Raw genomic sequence first — 24,980 nt, forward strand, 5'->3', positions numbered from 1 at the left:
CAATTCTTTTATCAAAACCAAACAATAATCCAATCAAACATATAATCATATTCATCCAAAACAGCCAGACAATACATAAGATTTGTACAACCATTAAAAAGCGTATTTCTCATATCGATATCTATTTATAACAATTCTAAATTATAAATTTTAATTTTTAGAAAAAAGCCCCTACGTCAATTGTCGAAATTCGAAAACTCTAAAACGTGTCACAACTCGCTTTCCCTCGGCCCACAACTGCGACAGCCGCAACCTCAGATCCAAACCATTTTCTCAGCCACCACAATGACTCTAATCGTAACATATAATAATCAGGTCTCGAACCCGTGTTACCAAAATTCAGATTCATTAACCAAACACAACAGAACACTAACGCGGTGATTTTTGAAACATAATTACTTACTGAAATAACAAAACGAAGCAGCTGCGACTCCAAATCGAACCGGCAGTAGCTCTGATAATAACCCTAAGTGACAGTCGCGAGCAAAACCTAGGTGACGACGACTGTAACAACCACGTAGCGTTAAAAAAACCTTTCCAGAATCTAAAAGAACAGAAACAAAAACTTTTAAAACCCTTACTGGCAGGGTTTCTCTACGGTGGCAGCGAGGTTTCGAACGGCAGAGGCAACGTGAAGCTCTGGGGGTTCAGCAACAGCAGCGGTGGCTCTCCGTCTTCTCTTCTGTTCGCGTTCCCTCTCCCTCAGACCACTATCAATGGAAATGGAGCATGCGATGGCGGCGGCTAGGCTCATCAATGATGGCGGCAACAAAGGGGATCGGCGACGACAAAGACAACACGGACAGCAACAGCGGCTCGACGCTCCTCGTAGCGCCTTCCTCCCTCACCTCGCTTGTCTCTGCTCCGGCAGTGGGCTGAATGACACGGGCTCCAAAGGACGGCGACGCCTTCTCCTCGCGCGGTTCTAGCGGCAGCTTGTGGACGGACCGAACGATGGCGGCGCAGGGACGGCGGCACGACTCCCTCTCCTCGGCTCTCCCTTTTTGTTTCTTTTTCTCTCTTATTGCAGTGTTGCTATTGCTTAGTATGTTGTGTGTGTTAAGTGAGAAAGAGCGTGAGTGAAAAAATTAAGGTTAGGGTTTAATTTTGGGAAAAAAAAGTGGAAATTAGAGATTTTATGGCTAATGTAGGTAATTTGGTAAAATTGGAGGGTAGAGTAATAAAGTAATAAAATTGGGACATAAAATATTAATTTGAACTCTAATTAAAATCCTTAAAAATTAATTTAAAATATCATTTGTTGTACTAAAATACTATTTAATTTAAAATCAAATACTTTAATTGAAATTATAAGATAATAAGATTAATTTCCTTTATTTCTAAAACTTAAAGTATTAAATTATAAAAATATTAACTATTTAAATCAAATCATATATAAAATTCTCATTATTTCATAACTACTAATGTTATAGTTTAAATATAGAAAATAACTCAATAATTATAAAATTGAACAAGAATCTTAATTTATTTCAAATTCAATTAATTAAACCTTACGTTAATAATCTTTAATAACATGATTTTTGAAATTCAACTATAAATAATATATATAATTTGAAATTAATTCATAATAAGACTTTTCAAAAGTTTTGGGTCTTACAGTTGGCCTAAAGCGCCCATAAGATCCCAGGGAGAAGACACCCAGCGCCCACATCCCAACCTTACGTCGAATAAATTGTCACGTAAATATTCAATTCAAGCATCAAAATTCAACTATCAACTAAGCTTCAAAACACAATTCATTCGTAATTAATTTACCAAACTCTTACCTTTTAGCTTATAAAAACCGATTTTCTCTCGATGATTTCGAGCTTGCTTTTCTTCCTAATTTTCGATCAAAAACGACTTATGATTCATATATATATATATATATATATATATATATATATATATATATAACAAAATCTTCGTAACAAGTTCAAGAAGAAGTTTCTCATCTTGACAAATTTAGTACGGTTGTGAAGAAAAAAAAGACATAAACACTTTAATCGGTTTAAAATTTTCGTCAGAATTTTAAAACCAAAAGACCTAACCCTTGAAACTTGATGGCTGTAAAGTTTTCTACAACTTTCTCTTTCGTTCTTCTTTTTTCAAGCTATGTACAAAGAAGAAAAAGAAACAGGAGGTGCTATTGAGATTATGTACAAAGATTGGAAAAATAAGTAGGAGGCGACTCGATTTAGCACGACCCAAACTCCAAGGGTGATTAGTTACCTTGACTAAATTAATATAATATATTAAGAAGATAATTACTAAAACTAAAATGTATTAGGTTACAAATAATTATACTACGAGAATATATATATATATATATATATATATATATATATATATATGAGTTAGTAATATAAATGATATTAGTAATAAGAGTACTGACATTCATCCATATCGGTAGATTTTTGTGTCCAATTATTATATTATTTTCATAAAATATTACTATAATAAAATATTAATATACAAAAAATATTATTATATAAAATATTATTATTTACTTTCTCACATATTCAAAATTGACTTGTCAAAAACAGAGTCTATTCACATTACTCGAATTTTGCGAATTCCTAAGTATGAAATTCGAGAAGTCCGTTACTAAAAATCTAGGCTGTTACACATTGAATATAAGTCCAGTTCACAATTTGTTAATAGACAAGAAAAAATTTGTAATTGGACTACTGACGCTCGGTCTAATAAAATGCGAAATTCAGTTTATGTTGACTTTATTCTCATGGGTTGAATTGACTAAGATATGGATATCTGAAATTTGAGAAATAAATCAGACGCTCTTCTCACTACTTCAATTATCCCTGTTCGCTGAATAACTAACCAAAAATATGCAGATAACTTCTGATGCTATAAGAAAGTAATCATTTATGATTTTCAAAAATTATCTCTAAAAAAATGATTAAGTCCTATATTATTACAGTATGCTAGTTACTACTGCTTTGAACCGTTTTCCTTCTTTGATGAAAGAAGGAGGCTTAGCATCTAAAATTGGTGAGGACTTGCGATGGAAAATCTAGAACGCTCTCCTAGGATTCCTCCACAAGTGGAGGACCTCATGCAAAGAAGCACTAAAAAAGTCAAAACCCGTAGTGAAGTTGATTTAAATCAACCCGTAAAAAGCATGGATATGAGGGTTGAAAATACTTCTGAGATCTCACCTAATCTTAAGGCATCTTACAAAGACTCCTTATTGACCCCAACTGGTCCCATGGTGGAAGACATGGATGAGGCTCTTGATGATGTTGATGAAGATGCATCGGACCCGGAAGATCGGTGGTACAAGTATGAAGAGGAAGTACCGAAAGGAGATAAGCCCTTTGATCCATGTCCGGTGATCCATGTTTCTAAAGAAGAATTTGACGAATGGTGTAAACCTTGGCACGCGGTGCTAATCGTTAAAGTCATGGGAAAGAGAGTCCATCTTGGATTTTTGGAACAACGTCTCAATAGAGATTGGGTCAGAAAAGGTAAGATCAATGTTATTGATATGGATCGTGATTATTTTCTTGTTCATTTTTCAGAGGAGGAAGACTATTCACATGCACTTACTGAAGGACCATGGATGATCGCGGGCCACTACCTTATTGTCCAAAGATGGAGACCTTTCTTCCTTTCAACCGAAAATGTAGTCAAGAAAATCGCAGCATGGATCCGTATTCCTAACCTACCTATTGAATTATATAATCATCGTTTTCTATCAAGAGTTGGTTCTGCCATAGGCACCATGTTAAAGATTGATCGTACAACGTCTATTCACTCTCGCGGAAAATTTGCTAGAATATGCGTGGAAATCGATCTATCAAAAAAGCTGGTGCCTAGAATCTCTGTCCTGGGAACTACTCTCAACATTGAGTATGAAGGTTTACACCTCATTTGTTTCTCTTGTGGAAGATATGGTCATAGGGCAGAATATTGCCTTGAATCCCCTGTTAGCAATGACAACAATCACTATAAAAGTAACACCGCGTAAGAGATGGGAGGAATAGGAGTTAACACCGTCACTGAGATGAAAGGTACTGAAACAACTCAGGTTTTCGGTGCCGATCATGAACCAAGCAACAATCAAGGAGTAGTTTCGGAATCAAATCTTTCCAAAAAAAAATCAAGACCTGCTAGAATTTGGGTCGTGGATGTTGGTAAGAAGGCAAGTAAGGAGGAAACATGAAAATAGTGCGGCGGAAATTAAGGGATCATACTTAAATAAGGAAGCTCACACTATTATGGAAAGGAAGAATACTAATAAAGGCCACCCTATCGAGAATGGCTCCAGATTTGATGCTTTAAACAATGAAGATTTTGAAGGCACTAATGTAGAGCACAATAACGTGATGCATGAAGAGCCTTCCCATGGTGAAGACATGCTTATTGGGCTAAAAGAAAAAGGTATTCAAAGAGCCCACAAGAATCAAATTGTGGTGAACCATATTCAAAAAAAAATCCTTAGGCCAGGAGCAGGAAAAAATTCACAAGCTAACAAAAAAGGGCCTTTTTCAAAAAATGGGCCTAACCCTTCAAATAAGATTGCCAAAAATAAAAATAAGGTAGGAGATCCATCAACTAGTTTGAATGATAAGGCAAAAGAGCTTGCTTTGGTGTCACGTTCTGATTTTAGAAATAACGAAAAAGAGGCCATGGAGAGAGAGATGTTGGAAGATATGAGGAGAATCCAAAAGGAGCAAAGCGAGGCGTTCGAAACTTCAAGGATGGCAAAAAACTTTCTGAAAATCTTTGTGGTTAGAAACAATTTTCTCAATCAAAACCCCTTTTCTTGGCAAGATGAGGAGATGTCAGAGATGGTGGAAGGGGGCCAGAGAAGTAAGATGCTGCTAGATAAGCCACCATATATCCACATAGGTGAATCCAGCATGCACCATATGAAAGGAGTTCGGGTTAATCTGGAAAGAGCCAATGCTACCGAAAGGGTTAATACCCAGGAGTAAGTTGAGTCTCTGTTGACTTCTTTTTTTTCTTATACTTATTTATAATGAATTTGATTGTCTGGAATTGTAGAGGTGTGGGCTGTAAATCCTTTCCTACTCTTATTAGAGATATTAAAAAAGAGTATGAAGCAAATTTTATTGTTCTTTTAGAGACCCATGTTAGTGATGACAGAGGACATAAAATTAGGAAAAAAATTAGGTTTGACGGGTGTTTTGTTGAAGAGGCTAGAGGCTTTTCGGGTGGTATATGGTGCCTATGGGATACTGAAACCTGGAAGGTTGATATTCTACACCACCATATGCAATTTATACACATGAAGATAATTGGGAGAGACATTACGCCTTGGGCCTTTACTGCTGTGTATGGTAGTCCGAATAGAAATCTTCGCAAGGAGCTCTGGAATCATTTATGCGCTCTAAGTACATGTAATAATATGCCTTGGTGTTTGTTAGGGGACTTCAATGCTATTCTCCATGATTTTGAGAGGAAAGGGGGTTCCACTGATAATAATCGAAGAGCATGCCCTGACTTCCGAAATTGCCTTTCTGAATGTGGCCTGATGGATCTCGGGTATTCTGGGTGGCCTTTTACTTGGAAAAGAGGAAGTCTAGTAGAGAGGTTAGATCGGGGTTTGAGTAATCTTGATTGGCAGATTCTGTTTTCAGAGGCCAAAATTAAGCATCTCCCCATGTTTAAATCTGACCACTGTCCCCTCCTCCTCCAGCTTGCTCCTACTACTCCTCCTAATAGAAGGAGGAGGCCATTTAGATTCTTGGCAGCGTGGCTAACACATCCTGACTTTGAGAATATGGTGCGTACAAATTAGAAGATTCAAAACTCTTGGGCTGATGGAGTTAATGATTTTTCAGGATACCCTCAAGACTTGGAATCATGATGTTTTCGGAAATATCCAGAGAAGGAAAAGTAAGATTCTTAGGCGGCTTCAAGGCATAACTTCGAACCTCAATTCTAACAGCAACAGTTTCCTTGAAGAACTTCAAGAGAGACTCTGGAAAGAATATCAGAATATTCTCAATCAAGAAGAGATGCTTTGGTACCAAAAAGCAAGATGCAAATGGATTGACATGGGAGATAGAAACACTAAATATTTTCATGGATCAACTATGGCTCGAAGAAGAAGAAACAAAATTGTATCCTTACAAAATGATGAGGGTGTTTGGATTTCTGATTTATCCATTCTTGAAAATATAACTACATCTTTCTATTCTTGCCTTTTTTTTTGATAACTTACTAGATTATCCTTTTATTCTTAAGAATGGTTTTCCTACCTTGTCTAATGATGATATGCAGCGTATTGGTAGCTTTGTGACGCTTCAAGAGATTAAAAATGTTGTCTTTAGCATGAGCGACCTCAAAGCCCCCGGGAAAGATGGCATTCAAGCAATATTCTACCAAAGTAAATGGGATATAGTGGGACCAGATCTATGTAGGCTAGTTGATAATATATTCAGGAACCCTCAGGACATTGGCGAGCTCAATGAAACTTTGATAACGCTAATCCCCAAGGTTGAGCCGGTCACGAACCTCAAGCAGATGAGACCCATCAGTCTATACAATGTGTCGTATAAAATTATTACCAAAATCCTGACAAATAGGCTACGACAGGTTATGGAAAAATTGGTCAAGCCTATTCAGTCCAGCTTTGTCCCTGGAAGACATACCTCGGACAATATCATCATCACCCAGGAGGTTATCCACTCCATGAGAGGCAAAAAAGGCATGAAAGAATGGATGGCTATCAAAATTGATCTGGAAAAAGCATATGACAGAATTAAATGGAGTTTCATCAGGGACACTCTTTCGGACATTGGTCTACCTCCACTCTTTATTAACTTGGTCTGCAATTGTATCACAACTGCAAAAATGAGAGTTCTATGGAATGGGGAGGCCTTAGAAGACTTTACCCCCTCTAGAGGGATTCGGCAAGGTGACCCCCTGTCCCTTATATTTTTGTGCTCTGTATAGAAAGATTATCCCAACTTATTAGTGCAGCCTGTGATCATCAATTTTGGAAACCTATCAAGCTAAACAAAGACGGGCCGGCCTTATCTCATTTATGTTTTGCTGATGACTTGATTCTATTCGCAGAGGCCGATGTGCGACAAGCAGAAATTATTAATAAAGTGCTGGAAGAATTTTGTAAAAGCTCTAGTAAAAAAGTTAACAACGAAAAGACACGGATTTTCTTCTCTAATAATGTGGGTCATACTATAAGAGAGGAGATTAGCAACACTTTAAATTTTTCTAGGACTGATGATTTGGGTAAATATCTTGGGGTTCCTATTTTACATTCCAAAGTTTCCAAGGATACTTACAAGAATGTCATTAACAAGATGAATTCTCGACTCAACAACTGGAAAGCCTCAGCTCTATCACTGGCAGGAAGAACAACTTTGGTGAAATCTGTTCTTTCTTCTCTTCCTAGTTATACTATGCAAACTGCTATTTTACCCACAAATACTTGTAATTTGATTGATCATAAATGCAGGAATTTTCTTTGGAGCGACACGGAGCAGACCAAGAAAGTTCATCTCCTTAGTTGGGATAAGATCAACAAACCAAAGGTCTCGGGGGGCCTAGGTTTGAGACATGCTAAGGATGTTAATCACTCCTTTATAATGAAATTAGGATGGGGTCTTGTTACTAATAAAGACTCCCTTTGGGCTAGAGTGCTAAGATCCAAGTACAAGTGCGGTAGTGATATCCTACCGAGAGTCAATAGGAAGAGTAGCATGTCAAATCTGTGGAAAGGGATTGTATCCGCTTGGCATGACGTCGAAAGGAACTCTATTTGGCGTATCGGAGATGGATCTCAAATTAAATTTTGGGAGCACAATTGGGTGCCTAATTTGGGGAGCTTGCAACAACACACCACTCAGGTAATTTCTCTTGGTGATTTAGAATCATCTCTAATGGACTTCCTGAATGTTTCAAGGGATTGGGATGAAGATAAGTTAAAGGAATGGCTTCCGGGGTCAACAGTTAAAAGGATCATGGCCATGGCACCCCCATCTCCATGGAAAGAAGCGGATTGCATTGCTTGGGCAAAACACTCATGACGGGTGTTTTAGCCTGAAATCGGCATACAAGTCAATCACTGAAGTTCAGTCTCCTCCAGATCGAGTTTTCAAACTTATCTGGAATTGGAAAGGTCCAGAACGTATCCGCACCTTTCTTTGGCTGGTTGCTCATCAAGCAATCCTAACGAATGCAGAGAGAGCAAGAAGACATTTAACTAACACAGATATTTGTCCAAGATGCACCAATGCCAAAGAAACAACCTTACATGTATTGAGAGATTGTCCCTTCGCCAAGGATGTTTGGTATCGACTTCAAAGACAAAGAGGAATTCATGATTTCTTCAACCCGAATACTAAAGATTGGATTTGCAGTGTTAGGATTTGGTTGAATTAGTCCTACATTGCTTAGGATAGCAAATGGAGTGGGTGGTCTAGGCTATAAATATGAGGCTAAGTTCTCCATTTGTTTTTGCACCAGTCAGAAACACTTTAAGCTTGTATCTGATTTTTCTTTTCCTCTGTACTCTTTGATTAGAGAGTGTTGTGAGGTGTAGTTAGATATTTGCTTTGAGAGAGTGTGGGTGTACTGGGGTGTCGGTGTTAGAGAGTAAGAAGTCTATGTGTTGTAACAATTTTCACATAGTGATATTCTCTGGTTGTCATTTGACAACGGCCGTGGTTTTTTCTCCGGTAATTGGAGTTTCCACGTTAAATTCTTGTGTTGTGATTGTGTCTATTTTATTTCTCTGTCAAAGGTGTTTTCTCAAGAGGGAATGGTGTCTTATTCCCAACAAGTGGTATCAGAGCCGATGGTTTAATCGGTCTGGTTTAAGGAGTATTCAAGGTGAAGCATCGAAAGTCTTCTCGGCAAAGGTGGTCCGAGCGGCGTGTCCCGCGGTGTTTTGCGGCGGTGTGATGGACGAATACTCGTGGTGGTGGAGGAGCTAGAGGGGAGTTGATGCTTGATGTGGAGGCTCACACTTGAGGGGGAGATTGTTAGTATTGCAAGTGTGAGGAGTATTGAAGTTAGTCCCACATCAAAGAAAGCATGAAAGAGTGAGGAGTTTATAAGATGAGAGACCCATTAACTTAAAACCTTAAGGTTTTGAGTTGGATGTGGTGTCTTCTCATCCTATGTTCTCTCACTTGATTCCTCCCCGATTGTCGAGAGCTCTCCACGGTTGGCCCAACAAAGTGGTATCAGAGCTTCGGTTCGGTGGGATTTATTCTTAGTATGCTCTGTGGTTGTAGCCTAGTCTGACCTTCCACATCAGAAAAGAATTTTGTCCTGTGGCTTGAGGTTGATCTTTGGTTGCTGTTGTTGTTGCTGGAAGGCAGTGTGACATTGTGAGAGTGCAGTTTGAAAAGGTTCTGGCTAAGGAAAGACTTGGTATTTAAGTGTGTCCATTGTGACCCACCTCTCTTTCCTGGGGACCCTTCCTAGTGCACGGTCTACAGTTGAGTTATACTATTCCAGTATACGGTTGCAACAATGTCAGGATATTCAAGTGATGTGAAGCTTGAAATAGAGAAATTTGATGGAAGAATCAATTTTGGCTTGTGGTAAATACAAGTCAAGGATGTGTTGATACAATCAGGTTTGCACAAGGCGTAGAAGACAAGAAGTATCCTCATGGTATTACCGCACTGCCATGGATAAGGATAAGTTGTGGCAATCGGGTCCACAATTGCACACGGGCATTGGTTGGCGTTGAGATGCAAGGTGTGTGGCGGAGTTAGGTCGATGGCTGAAGAACTTCCAGGAAAAGCCAATTTGGAAGTTGCACCATGAATTTTCAGCAAGGTTTCGATCTGTACCAAGGCAAAATGCTTAGAGTGGTCTAATTCCAAGTGAGTATACTTTCATGGTGGAGTATGATAGTTCTATGAACTATGATTGTCAGTATAGACAATGGCAGCAAAGAATTGTCGCTATTGACAATGGAAGCTGAAGATGTGTGACTATTTCAATCAAGGTGGAGATTGTTAGGATTTGGTTGAATTAGTCCTACATTGCTTAGGATAGCAAATGGAGTGGGTGGTCTAGGCTATAAATATGAGGCTAAGTTCTCCATTTGTTTTTGCACCAGTCAGAAACACTTTAAGCTTGTATCTGATTTTTCTTTTCCTCTGTACTCTTTGATTAGAGAGTGTTGTGAGGTGTAGTTAGATATTTGCTTTGAGAGAGTGTGGGTGTACTGGGGTGTCGGTGTTAGAGAGTAAGAAGTCTATGTGTTGTAACAATTTTCACATAGTGATATTCTCTGGTTGTCATTTGACAACGGCCGTGGTTTTTTCTCCGGTAATTGGAGTTTCCACGTTAAATTCTTGTGTTGTGATTGTGTCTATTTTATTTCTCTGTCAAAGGTGTTTTCTCAAGAGGGAATGGTGTCTTATTCCCAACATGCAGCAACATCTCAGAGAAGGATGAGTGGTCTTGCTTGTTTGGAGTAGCCATCTCAGCTCTTTAGTTCTCTCGCAATAAATTAATTTTCAAAGGAAAGCTTACTCAGCCAGCCACTGTCTCCCTGTCAATAAAAGCTAAAAGTGAAGAAATCATAAATCTTGAGACTCAATGGTCTCACCACAAGAAACATCAGGTGAGATCAGAGCGTCTAATTCGATGGAACCCGCCTCCGGAACATTACCTCAAACTAAACATTGATGGGTCTTTGTATGCCCACAATAGCAATGCAGCTTGTGGAGGTGTGTTTAGAGACCACCTAGACAGATTTGTGATGGGTTTCTCTTGCAATTTTGGAAATTGCTCCATAACTCAGCATGAGTTATGGGCTGTTATTAAAGGACTTCAAATTGCAAATGCAAATGGGTTTCAAAAAATTGTAGTGGAGTCATACTCTTGGTCAGCAATCAACTTCATAAAAGAAGGTTGTTCTTCTGTCCACCCGTGCAACACGCTCATTGATGATATTAGGATTCTTGCCCGACGTCTTCAAAGTGTGGTGTGGAATCATACTCTTCGTGAAGGAAATATGGTAGCAGATTTACTTGCTAAAAAAGGACAAGAACTTCCTGTTGATTTACATATATTTGATGTCCCCCTCCCTAATTTGAGTTATGTTTTATTTTTGAATTGTTCTGGTGCTCTCAGGTTGAGAGAACCTATTTAGTTTGTTTTTCTTGTTTTGGGACTTTGCCCTCCCTTACCACAAAAAAAAAGTCCTATATTATTACTCTATAAATAATCTAACATATCAGTATTTTTTTAATTTTGATTTCATTAAAAATTTATTTAAATTCTTACTGAGTTGGGGATTTTTTTTTTGGTGACTTACTGAGTTGGGGATTAAAATCCCTTTTAAGTGCCCTTATTATTGTACAAACGAAAATTTCGAATAAACTACTGTGCCGCAAACAAATCAAAACTTTCACCCAAAAAATTTAGACACATGTCTAAGTCTAAATTCACTTTGGTTTCACAATTACTAATTAGAGAAGAAAATATGTATGCCACTCCAACTCAAATGAAAATTAGGAATGTGGATATTTTAGTCAAAGAATGTTGATCAACTGAGGGATGGGCCGAAGGGGGTAGCTAGAGCTAGAGCTAGAGCTAGACGCTAGTAGCTTAAGCTTTGAGTGTGAGAAGTGCGCACTGCGCAGTGAAGTGAGTGTGTACTTAGGACACGGATGTCACGGAATGTAAGAAGCAAACTAAAAATTGATTTATTTATTGTTATTTTATTTTATAAAAGAAAAGAATAAATAGAAAATGGAAAACCACCACATCAGCATCATCATTGCATGACAACCGTGCTCTTCTCATCATTCACAGCTCACAATCCCAACTCCACCACCCTCCTCCTTTGTACTTTCCCCATCTCACTCACTCAACTCTCCACTAACAACTAACAACTAAGAACTAAGAACCAAACCCACCACTGAAGCTGCAATACACAATAATAATGCCTCCTTCTTCTTCTTCTTTTTATTCTGTTTCTGATTTGGCTATTCCCCATTTTACCCTCAAGACAACCTTCATTATCTCCTACCTGGCGGTGGCGCTAGTGGCGGTGGCGCCCCTCCCCTCACGCTCCATCAACATTACCGCCGTCCTCTCCCCCTTCCCAGACTTCTCCCAATTCACCTCCCTCCTCGCCCCAATCTCGTCCGACCTCGCCGGCCGCACCTCTCTCTCCCTCCTGGCCGTCCCAAACTCCCGCCTCTCCTCTGCTCCACACCTCTCTCCCTCCGCCCTCCCGGATGTCCTCCGCTACCACGTCCTCCTCCAATTCCTCTCCCTCTCCGACCTCCACTCCCTCCCTCCCTCCGGCAAGCTCTTCACCACTCTCTTCCAGACCACTGGCCGCGCCCCCTCCAACTCCGGCTCCCTTAACCTCACCCGCGACCCTCGAAACGGCATCGTTACCATCACTTCCCCTTACTCCCCTTCCTCAAACGCCACCGTTTTGTCCTTAGTCAAAACCTTACCTTATAACGTCACCGTTTTCTCCGTTGATAACCTCATCCTCCCTTTCGGCCTCGATCTCATGGCCTCGGAGACTCACCCCAATCTAGGGCTCAACATCACCAAGGCCTTAATCGACGGCAAGAACTTCAACGTCGCCGCCTCCATGCTCGCAGCCTCCGGCGTCGTCGAAGAATTCGAGGCCGACGAGGGCGGCGCTGGAATTACTATGTTCGTCCCCGTCGACGATGCATACGCCGATCTGCCTCCAGCCGTTAGCTTGCAATCCCTTCCGGCGGATAAGAAAGCCGTCGTGCTCAAATTTCATGTGCTGCATTCGTATTACCCCTTGGGATCGTTGGAATCGGTGGTGAACCCTCTTCAGCCGACTCTCGCGACGGAGGCCATGGGTGCTGGGAGCTTCACGCTCAACATTTCCCGCGTGAACGGCTCCGTTGCGATCAACACTGGGATCGTGCAAGCTTCCGTGACGCAGACGGTGTTTGATCAGAACCCCGTGGCAATCTTCGGCGTCTCGAAGGTTCTGCTGCCGAGGGAGATCTTCGGGAAGAATCCGATCACGACGCCGAAGCTTGGATCGACTGCACCGCCTCCGGAAGACGATGCTTTGTCACCAGAGGGGTCGCCGGGGGCAATGGATGGCCAGCCTTCGCACCTCTCGTCGCCGCCCGGGTTCCGCGAGGACATGCAGTCCAACGCTGCTGCCTCCGGTGTTCGTGGTTCCAAATTCAAGTCTTCCATTGTTGTTGCTGTATTTGTTTGCTGTATAGGGTTTTGTATTTAGTGGTATGAGGTTAATTTCTTTGGTTTTTGCTCCTAATTATTATCATTAGTATTAATTTTTTGTGGGGTTTTGTTTTTTAAATTCTCTCCACCCGCTGTACCCGGTTAATTGCATTATCAGGTTGCAAATGCAGCCTCCCTTTTTTCTTTTTGGTGGTTTTTCCTTATTTCTTTCTTTTCCCCCAAAAAATTATAAAATCTTAAATGTGAATTAATTGAGCCATTGGTCTAACAATTAGTTGGAGATCAATGTTCACTATTTGTTTCTCTGTGTAGCAGTAGTACACTTGCATTATAATATGAAAATGTAATGCAAGTTCATTGTGTATAAATTGGGAGTTAAATAAGTTTCCGTTTTGTATGAATGCTGCAATTGATTTGAGTTTCAGTTTTCTCATTGTTATCGAAACAATCCTTTTGCATATATATACCTTCCAGGTGTTGCACACACGAATTGTCTCTGCCTTATCGAGCGGTATATTTCAGTTGGGTTCTGCAGGATACCTCAGTTCTCATCCACCCTGGAGTTTGCGCAGTTTGCTCGACATCTTACCTTGATGACCATCAGGTAGTTTCTTGTTTATTATGCTACAAATTCACAATTGTGGATTTCATAATGGATTCTCTCTGTGTTAACCTGCAATTTAGGGTGTAAATCTGAAAATCCGAAAATGATGTCATATTGTGCAGGTTAATCCCTGTATTTATTTGTAAGAGTAGATAACTGTTCCTGAAAGCAAGCCTACCTGCAATTGTTATGTATGCACTCTGTTAAGAAAGGCACTATATCTGGTGTCAACAATTTTGGAGTTGTTTATGATTGACAATAATATGCTGAATATACTGAAATTTTTTGCAGCTTTTGCTGTGGAGAACTGTATTGGGAATTCTTGTTGTAGCTTTATCTGTTTTAATATACTAATATGTTGTGATCCGGATTTTAAAGAGATTGATCAGCAGGCAAATTAGACCAGTTAAGAAATTGCTGCAAATAACTTTCCACAACATGGGGAACTAATCAATTTTTGAATTATGCTTCTAGACTTGGTTGCATGGAATGTATTACCCTTCTTTCTTGGTGCATGATTGAATACTCTTACTGAATTAGCATACTGTTTTCATTATTTGGTATTTTACAAAGTTCGTAGAACTGAGGACTAGAATAGTGGTGTGACATTAGATAGTAGAAATATATAATTAAGAGAGTACTAATTCAAGCTTGTTGCAATTGAAGATCGAAAATGGCTAGAACAGATTTAATGCATAGACTACTTTAAGTATTCCTCTTAAGCATGGGATTGCATGTATCCCTAGATATTGAAAAACAACTGGAGATGATATGATGCTGGTTATGTGAGGTCTGGCTTTCAAAGGTGCCAAGGTGCATCTTGATTGAGTCTTTTGAGGGAAATTAATTAGTAAATGGGAAGGTGGTGTTTAGGCTTCTACCAACCTTTGCATTTCTGGCTCTTTCACCTTTGGCATAAAACTTGACTTCAGTTACGTCTAGTCTGGTCATGCTGTAGCTAAGTGTCCTATATGTACCCATTATGCGATAGGCTTCTGGACTGAACTATTTTTATTTGGAGTATTGCCCTATTGTTCCATGAATACTATGGAAAATTCAATGAGTGGGCTGGTTTCTGAGTTCTCACACATAATTTAGAATAGATATACAAGGGCAATTTGAAAGGAAACAAAAAAAGCTTAAGATCTCTTCAATTATACATTTCTATGATTGGAAGATTGCAAGTTATTGGTGCAAAACAATGTAACCTTAGTTCTATCCTTCGTCCCTTCAAATGTAAGTACTGCTTCTTTACGTTTCTGTTTATAGTTATTGGTCTACTGCAAAACGACAGAAGTTGAATGGTGAACCCCAAAATTCTTCATGGTTGTTTGTTATCATTCTTTTCATTAGATGTCAATGTCATTGGTGCAAAAACCTTATTTGTATCCCTTCTCCCTCCAATGTAAGTAGTTCTTGTATATGTTTCTGTTTTTAGTTTTTGGTCTGCCACAAAACAACAAAAGTTGAAATGTGAGTACCAAAGATGGTGGTAGTTTGTTATCATCCTCTTGATTCTGAATGCTGTAATAGGGTAGATAGTCTATCAAAGCTAGGTGGTCGTTTGGGATAGATCTAAGCTACTTGGATTAAGCTTGCTATTGTTCTGGAGTTTACTTACCTTTATAATCATTGGAGGCCCTTTAGTGCTTACGAGTTAGGATGTGTTTCCATTGAGAGATTCTTGTATGAGCACAAGTTTGACAACTCACATTTAGGCATACTTGAAATAAAAGTGGGTTCCACCAATTTTGTGATATATTAACCAGTTTATCGGTTCTACCAACATTTTGAGAGCATGCCTAAATATGAGATGTTAGACTAGTGGCCATCTAACAATTGTCTATTTCCTTTTAAACCTGTAAAATTAAGTGCTACTAATTTGACATGGTAATAGTCTCTATGCAATAAAATATTTATTTGCATTGCCTTTGACCTTTTCTCACAGAAGGAGCAACCGTTCATTTAAAAATAAAGAAACATCACCAACATTATCCATAAAGGGTTCCCACCCATACAATTCTCTCTTGTTTCTCCTTTGATATTATGTATAGGGTCCTCATCTGTCATGTACTATGTCTCCACTCTTGAGTGACCATTGTAGCCTACACAGCAAGTGTATGTGCTGCAAAGTTTCCTTCCATGTAGTTCCGGGGTAGGTGTACTTGAAGGAGCCTTAATATGAGGAGTCTTCAAGTAAAGAGGGTGGGGCTAGTTGCCTTAACTGTTACATAACTGTTTGGGCCTACTTCTGAAACATAAAAATTCAGCCAACTTGTCTGTTAGAAACAGGAAAATGTTACTTTTAACATTTATATTATGTATTTTGTATCCACATTTATTTTGTTACTCTTAGATTTTGTTGTGGCGCTTACTTCAACACTTGAATTCTTGTATTTCACCTTTGATATGAAAATAATAGAAATGTCAATCACTCAATAATGTTATATGCTGCTTCAAGGTCAACTACCACCTTTGCCAATAGGATATTGTTTTTTAGGCTATCCTCATGTGCCATTGTGGTCCATTGTTCCTCTATATACCACTGTTGAGTGTACTGAAGCACAGGGTGCATAAGCAAAACAGTTATTCAGGATGATATATATGCCTTGTAAGATGATTCAATCATGAGTGGCTGAAAATGACTTCATTCCTGGTCCTCTCTATATAATATTTTTAAAAGCTGCAAAACTAAATCGAAGCATGTTACAAGGGCTATGGGACCTTGGACTTTTGATATAAACCATTGGAGATATGGAATTGGCCAATGGAACTACAGACAACTTGAACCTCGTATACTTGATAAGCATCTCTCTCTTTGGCCCTTTAGGCCAAAGTAATGTACTAATATGGCTTCCTTTGATTGGGAAAAAAAAAAAACTTTTGTCAAACATTAATGTGTTCATTGTCTAGTTTTAAGGCCTTGTATTTCTAATAGTTTTTGCTATTTTGAATGAAAGTAATAGTGAACAAAAAAATTGAGGACATACAAATGAACATGCATTCAAATTTATAATAATAGGTTGCTATATTTTCTAAACATCACTTCTCAATTTTCAGGAAAGCAATACATAAATGCATTTCATTGATTCACTGTGCACGATCCTTGAAAAAAGGGTTAAAAATGGCATATCATAATTAGCGAAAGGGTAAGAGTCTTAAAACGTTGATGTAGCAAGGCGCGAATACCTTAATAATGCTAATCAGAATTGTTGAATACTAAACTCGAAGTTCCAAAATAACTAAAATAATCCAGATATAAATTATCAAAATACTAGCATTTTTTTTTCTTATTTTGCACTGACAAGTCAAACCCATGGCGGGTAGAAATGATGTTAGATTAAGAAAAGACTACCAAATGTACAACGAGGTTGTCACGCACATTCTTCTCCTCCAAAAAACATATACTTAACTACATAAAGTATATGGCAAAAGGAGAAAGCGATGTATGACGGTTATGTTATGTGTTATATTACTCATATAGGCTTGGCTAATTCACCAAGCTTCAAGGACTAAGGGTATTATTGTTATCCTCTTCTAGAGTATGTGTATTTGCTTGCGACTAAGCATCAATGTATACTCGAACAACATCTAATATTTTGGCTCGACAAATTGGACACTTTCCACCATTCCATTGCAGCTCATTGGCACACTTTAGACACGCACACATGTGCCCACACCTGCAACATAATTTTGGTGTAACAATATAAGTGTTACATTCTATTCTCAAAGTGGATAATATAAAATCATTTCGAACAAGGTTCTTTCGTTTAGAACCAAACGAATAAAAACATTTTACCTGTATAAAATTGAGTCAGCTTTATTATCATGGCATATACAGCAATTGCCTTTTTTTGGTACCTTCTTCTGCGTCATGTTTTCTTCTTTGTTAACTGTTCCCCTCATATAGTACATTGCATCACAAATGTTACTAGAGAGGAAGAAATTGGAAAAAAACAGTATATGTAAAATAAATTGAAAACTCACGTGCAGTTGATTGGTTGAAAACTATTAGATAATTTGACATATTACAATTCTCAACTATTAATTTCATATGAGAATAACTTAATATGAATTTTACAGTAAAATAAAGCCTAATTTTCCTTGAGTGAGAAGTTTACTAAATACAGAAATTTGAAACAGAAATTTATTTGATTTTCCCTTTTAGGTAGAAAGCAAAATCATGTTTTCTGAACTTGCTTAAATGATTTAATACTGATAAACATAAGTCATGTAGTGATGACATTGCTTAGTTTAAACGAATAGAAATGAGCAGAGACCTGTTTGAACCATGGATTGTTGTTGTAATTGCATCTGAATCTGCATATCCACGCAGCTCTTAATCGATTTCCTTAGCTCAGACATCTCATGATGAAGTTGCTCCATTTGTCTTCTCAAATCATAGATGAGTTCCATTTCCTACGTTACCACAACAGCATTACTAGTAAGCATTTAACAACCTTGTATGATTTGATATTTCAAGGTAAGAATGTACTTGAACAAAGACTCACCATTGAATGATGATTAGGCGGTGAAGAACTTCGCCTATTATCATGATAGGCAGATTGAAACTGAGAGGGTTGTGAATGTGAAGGAGAGTATGTAGATGCAGATGCACATGCAAATACTACTCCATCAGAATCATCACAGGTTTCATTGTCTTTATAACTCCATGTTCTTGAAGGGCATGGTGATGAGGATTGTTGAAAATACTCAACATCTTCATGACACCGCTCCTGCTCCTGCTCCTGCCTCTGCTCCTCTTCTTGTCCAGCATTTTGCATCTCGTCTCGCTTTTCCTCCTCCCCTCCTCCCTCTTGTTTGTCTTCTTGAGGAGATTTTGCAGAACGCATGCGTTCTTGTAGATACGCCATCAGAATTTGGTTTTCGTCCTCATCATCTTGGCAATTGACTAGTTGTGTCTGTGTTCCCTTATGGGAGTTCATCAATCTATCTATCACTGCCCGGAAGCTGCTGGAAAGGAAAGTCGAGACTGTTTTTCTGTAAACATAAATTATTCATTCAATCACTGTATAGTTATCCATGAAATTATTATCTTCATATTTGTTTTCATTCTTATTTGATTGTTCATCAGTCATTTATAGCATTGGTCCTGTCTTAGAAACAAAATAATCTTATACCTTTCAAGGAGAATACGTATATCCTCATTTTGAGAAGTGGCAAGCATCTCTTTGTACCATGCTTGCCTACGCTCTTCCCAGTAGCTCCTCGGTCGAGAAATTTCGCTGATCCAGTCATAACTAGTTGCATCATAGTTCTGATCCATGGCTTCTATCTCTTCTAACATATCATCATAATTGCTTTCATCATTGTGTTGATCTGTTGCATCTCTCCCTTCTACAGCATGCTGTTGTTCGCTTGACTCTGCCCCGTTTGCAATCTCATTATGGCCCGAATCATCAGCCATCGATGTTGGTGCCTTGGCAGTATCATGCGAATCATTATTTTGAACCTCTGCACATGTTTCTTGCAGTGTCACATGTGAACTTGCATGTTCTTTCTCTTTATTGTGATCTGCATTAGTCTCGGGGATTGATACTTGTGTGGATTCTCCAGAGCTATTAGCAGTCTCATGAACAACAGTCTGGTTGCAAGTGTCTTTGCCAGCAGACTTATCGGACGCTACAGGATTTGTAACTGTCTGTACCAGTGGCGTTGTTGGATGAGCTACTTCTGCATGTTCCGCATTTCTGTGTTCAACTGCGGTGCTAAATTTGCCCCTGTATTTTACATAAGCATATGTAATTTAGTAACCAATGCAGTGGAGAATTACTCTCCTCATAGAGATTGGTCCCTCTACCGCTTTTAATCAAAGTTTTAACACGTGTTGGACAAATTTTAGTGCAAGATAATTATATCGCAAAAAGTATATTTCAAGACAAATTAGTCCCCCTTCAAAATGTTGAAAATTTGTTGCCTTAGGGAACAATTTGGGTACTTATTCTGTGTGGCTAAAAGTAAACTTTTTATAGTTATGAAATCCAGATACAAATGACGCAATTGTTGCCTACTAACGTATCCTTAGTTTTTACTTGGCCTACATAAATGCATTTGGCACCATATTAAAATGTCATCATTTTCCTTTTCTCCTTTCGAAACTAATATGCAAGGCAAATCACAAAATAAATAAAAAGCTACCATTTCATGAGAAATAGTCAAACCTTCGTTCCATAACAACAGCAGATTCTTGTGTCTGTTTATTCTGTCTAGATAATGTTGATTTCTGTTGAGATTTATCATTCTCAGCCGCTGCATTCCGCTGCAACAATCTTAATCGAAGCAATGACTGCATCATGTTAGATTAAAGAATTAGCTGCAATGAACATAAAGCTTATAAAATTTGGGAAATGAAACAAGGATGACTCCTATTATTATACCTGAATTCGTCCTTTTTGAGGGAACCTCGACACGGCTCGGCGTTCTGCCAGGTGGTTAAGCTCCCCTCGGCGGTCCCTCTCCAGCTGCATAAGCATATCGGTGAAAATCCGGCGGCCTCGAATCCTTCCCGGGGCACCTATCATGAGGGGAAAAGCCCTCCTATCAGAATTCTCCGGTGCCAAATCTCTGCAAGGAGAGCTTGCCACGCTGCTAATAAACCCCTCAGATTCATTGTCATCGCCATGGACACTTGGTGTAGTTAGCCTCTTGATTATGTCTGCAACAGAAACCGGCCTTTCTGCCTCTGTTGTTGCAGTCTCGCAAGACGACCACCGCGACTGTGGCGAAAAGGACTGATCACTGTGTGTTTCCCAGTCCTCGTTCGCCACGGCGCAGGAAGAAGATTCCCCTGCCTCGGAATCACAATTATTGGTGGAAGTAACAGCAGTGGGACTAGTTTTGGCGCCATTAGACGCCGTCGTTTCAGGCTTGGATCCACTGAGCCTCTTCTCCCATATCTGAACAAGTGAAGAAGCAGCAAGGTTCGAGATATCTACACACTTGTTATCATCACCATCAGAGTTGCAACTACCTGTGCTTCCAAGTTCTTTCTTGTTATTATCGATTGACAACAACCCAGCCTCACTCTCTAAATTTGAAACAATCTCCCGGGCTTGTTTCGCGGCCCAGCGATCAAGAAGCCGGGTTTGTCTCGGGCTAATCAAAGAGTTCAATGAGGATCCATCCTTGAACTCCATGGCACTTGAGACATGAAGATTCGACACGTTGCGGTGGCGCCGGTGGTGGCGGCGATGTTGGTTGTCATGGTCATGATCTTGATTATGATGAATTTCGTTCCAATGGGCAGAATTGTTCTCGTTGAGATTTCTTGTTGAATCAGAGTTGGACATGGACATGGACATGTTAAGGTGGTCCATGACGAAGTTCTTGATGTTCCTTTGAAGAGCAGCATGTGTGGCCTTATTAACAACATTGCTTTCTCTGCATCCATCGCCACGGTGGTTACGGTCCCTCAGAACCAAACCAAAGGGCGAAGACGAAGCAATTTCAACTTGTGATGATGCCATGTTCAAGAGAATGGTGAATGCATAGCTGAATGTAGAGGAACCCAATCCAGGTTAACGAGTGATGAAGAGGAAAGACAAAGAGATTGAACACATTCCAACCATGTATCTCAAAAGATAAAATCCTTCTTTCTTTATTTTTAATCGGGTAATTGTGAGAGCCTCACCTCAAAACAACTCAAAGAAAATTAAAAGAGATGATTAATCAGAGGAGGAGAAAAGACCGTTGTGTTTTGCGAAAACTGAGGACACGTTTGTGGCAAAAAAAAGTTGCAACAAATTATCGTTACCTCATTCCTCTATATTTAGAGCAGAACGACTTTTCTAACGGATTTGAATTATGTTGAGGAAAACAAAAGAAATCAAGTGAGAGTTTTAACTTTTATTCTTCTTTGGATGAGGGGAGTTTGTTATATAAATAGGAACGAATGTAACAGTGAGAGAGAGTGTCGTTTGAGTGAGACGTTATGAGATTGGACCGTTATGAGATTTGTGACGTCATTGAATGAAAACACAGGTGGCCAGATGGGAGCCAAGTAAAGCCTGAAAAGGGCGATGTGTCTAACGAGAGCGTTTTTGCGTAATCTATTTTTATTCTACTTTATTACATTCACCAAATTAAGCTGCAGGATCGATGGCGGTGCTGCTACTATTTCAACTCTATTCTACAGAATTTTGTTTTTCGTTTCATTTTTAAATTATATTTTATTCAAATTTTAAATTAAAAAAAAAAGAGAAATTTTTTTATCATTATTTAATAGTTAAAAAATATTAAATTATTATTTTTTTATTATTATTTAATTTATTTAATTTAAAATTTTTAATTTAATAATTTAATAATTTATTTTATTTTATATTTTTAAATATTAATAATTAATTAATAATAAATTTTGATAATTGTTTAATATTTTTTAATTAAAAATAGTTACATAATTTAATATATTTAATTTAAAATAATATTACATATCTAAATTTTTTTATTAAGTAAGTTTAACTAAATTGATTTAATATAATAAAAATTAATTATAATTAATATTATTTTAAATTTTATTATTTAACTTAATTAAGTTTATTTTATAAAAAAATTAAATATGTAATATTTTTTTAATTAAAAAGTGCTCAACATGGTGGAACTTAAATGTGTAATATTATTTAATTATAATTTAATAATTTTTAATTATCAAAATATGTATTGGACATACTTCTTTTTTAAAAAATGATAATTTAAAATATCAATAGTGCTCTACAACTAAGTGAATTATTTAACTAAATTCACCCGACTTTTTATAATCTCTTTTACATTTACAGGCCACTTGTATATAACTGATTTTTAATGTAGGTGACTTTTTTCACTATGTTTTCATTTTCTTCTTATTTTTTTGTGTTCTCTGCAAATTTTTTTTTTATAATTTTTTTTACGATAAATATTATTTGATCCGAATTCATTTTCGATCAAATTTTTATTTATTTCGTAGTGATTCTAGTTTTTTTTTTAAATTAAATAGTAAAATCAGAATCGTATAATAGTTTTATTTTCAAAAATAATGTATGATACAAGTTTAGATTAATTAAATCAGAGCAAATTAGATCATTATTCTAAATCAAATCAAATAAACAAAATTTGACTCATTCCTTTGATTAATGTAGTTCATAAAAAATTGATGTACGTGTAGTAAATTTATATACAAGTTCAATAATTTTGTTTTTCTTCATAAAAATCAATGTTAATGATTAAGAATTTGAATTTGAATAGAATTTAGAAGTTTTAAATTGTTTCTTCGATCAATCTTTTTGTGTTACATTTAATGATAGTTCGGATATTGGTTAAGACATAATTTAGTGTTAGGTAGAATTAATTTCAGTTTTATGTATTTTGTTATGGTTACCTTGGTATATGATTTTGTGGATGATGTTGGTTCTTATGCTATACATTTGGTGTTAAATAGAATTAATTATTGTTTTTTATTTTTGTGTGATTTTCATTTAGTAATAAGCTGATCAAATACTTTGATTACAAATATGAATAATTTTGGTATTGTTATTAGTTTACAATGGTATCGTGCTTGTAATTTTTTTGTGATTTTGTAATTTTTGTGTGATATTGATGAGTTGTTTGTGATGAAGGTTGGGATGATTTTCAATACATTTTAAGAAGCTGAATAATTTTACAAATGTTGTGATAAGGATAAAAGATGAGGTGGATAATCATCATTAATATGGGCGGTTGATTTTTATTTTCAATACTGAATGAAGTTAAAAATGCAAACTTCACACGCCTATAAATAGAGAAGTAATTTGAGAAATATTACACACAGAAGGAATAAAACACCTTTCTCTCTCTTTATACATTATTAATAGTTTCTCTCTTTCTCTCTCTTTACATTACTGCATATATTAATAAATATATGAATTATCTTTATTGAGCTAATTATACTAGAGTCTTCTATTTACACATCTTTATTTTATATTTAGTATATCTTTTATTTATTTTACAACACGTTACCAACACGAGACTCTGATCAAATTTTAAGAAGATTCCAGGTAACAAATTTTTATTATGTTGAAACTCTCTCATCTTGAATTTAATGCTCTTGATATATCTGGAAAACAATTATTTATCATGGATACTTGATGCTAAAATCCATCTTGATTCAATGGATCTTGGAAATATCATTAAGGCTGAAACTAATACATCCCATAAGGATAAAGCCTAAGCCATGATTTTCCTTCGCTGTCATCTTGACGAAGGATTGAAAAACGAATATCTCACAAAAAAGATCCTGCAGATCTGTGGAAAGGCCTTGAAGAAAGGTACAATCATGTGATACTTCCTCAAGCCCAATATATTAGAGAAAACTTTCTCGACCTTCCATGCGTCGAACGTGCTCCTACAGCAGCAGTATCGAGAAAAAAGGCTTTTAAAATATTCTGAGTTAATTTCTTGCCTTCCTGTTGCTGAACGCAACAATGAATTGCTTTTAAGAAATTATGAAGTGCGCCCAGCTGGCGCCACCCCATTTTCTGAAGCAAATGCGGCAAATCATAACCTCAGAAGAGGTAAATAGCAAGATTTTGGTAATAAGAAAAATTATGGAAGGAAGAAGAATTATATTCACAAGAAAGGATCTCACGAGAAGTGGGATAAAGAAAGAAACAATAGGCAAAGTAAATCAATTGAGGATAAATACTTCCGTTGGAATGGAAAGAGTCATTGGTCACGTACCTGTCGTACCCCAAGGCACCTAGTTGATCTTTATCAAGCATCCTTGAAAAATGATGACAAAGAAAAGGAAACAAATTTTGTTTCAAATTATGAAAATTTCACCACTCATTATGATGTACCTGAAGAAAATATTGTCTATTTGATCAATGATGGAATAGTTTAGTATGTGTGTTTGTTAAGTATTCATGTGAATAATTTTACTGTGAATGTACTTTTACTCATTTTATTATTATTATTATTTGTTTTTGAAGAAAAATGGCAAGGACATATTGTGAAGATATTTGCCTTGCGGATAGTGCAAGTTCGCACACTATTCTTAAAAGTATTATATATTTTGCCCATCTTGTGCCAAAAGAAGAATATGTTAATACTATTATTGGCTCAGGCAATATGATAGAAGGCTCCGGAAGAGCTATAATTTTGTTTTTCGGAGGAACAAAATTCATAATAAATAATGCACTATTGTCTA

The 24,980-nt window shown here is 37.4% G+C and overlaps 2 protein-coding genes across 3 annotated transcripts; one reads left to right on the forward strand and one right to left on the reverse strand.

The window, feature by feature from the left end:
• The first annotated feature begins 11,745 nt into the window (after window positions 1-11,745).
• LOC130973221 (fasciclin-like arabinogalactan protein 4) lies at window positions 11,746-14,862 on the forward strand. Of its 2 annotated transcripts, XR_009084062.1 has the most exons (3): window positions 11,746-13,239; window positions 13,675-13,804; window positions 13,927-14,862. XR_009084062.1 is itself a non-coding variant. In XM_057897658.1 (2 exons), the coding sequence occupies exon 1, from the start codon at window positions 11,930-11,932 to the stop codon at window positions 13,235-13,237; it is 1,308 nt and encodes a 435-aa protein (XP_057753641.1). In that variant the 5' UTR covers window positions 11,746-11,929; the 3' UTR covers window positions 13,238-13,239; window positions 13,675-14,862. The 2 variants fall into 2 exon arrangements, 1 of the variants encoding a protein (XP_057753641.1); XM_057897658.1 differs by having other exon boundaries at window positions 13,675-14,862.
• Window positions 14,863-16,999: 2,137 nt separating this feature from the next.
• On the reverse strand, window positions 17,000-21,649 carry LOC130973780 (uncharacterized). The gene is made up of 7 exons (XM_057898444.1): window positions 20,203-21,649; window positions 19,987-20,111; window positions 18,946-19,545; window positions 18,316-18,805; window positions 18,085-18,223; window positions 17,604-17,697; window positions 17,000-17,484 (listed from the first exon to the last, which is right to left on the reverse strand). The coding sequence occupies exons 1-7, from the start codon at window positions 21,289-21,291 to the stop codon at window positions 17,367-17,369; spliced, it is 2,655 nt and encodes an 884-aa protein (XP_057754427.1). The 5' UTR covers window positions 21,292-21,649; the 3' UTR covers window positions 17,000-17,366.
• Window positions 21,650-24,980: the final 3,331 nt, after the last annotated feature.

The sequence above is a fragment of the Arachis stenosperma genome, chromosome 4, assembly GCF_014773155.1.
Source record: "Arachis stenosperma cultivar V10309 chromosome 4, arast.V10309.gnm1.PFL2, whole genome shotgun sequence".
In the NCBI taxonomy this organism is placed as follows: Eukaryota; Viridiplantae; Streptophyta; class Magnoliopsida; order Fabales; family Fabaceae; genus Arachis; species Arachis stenosperma.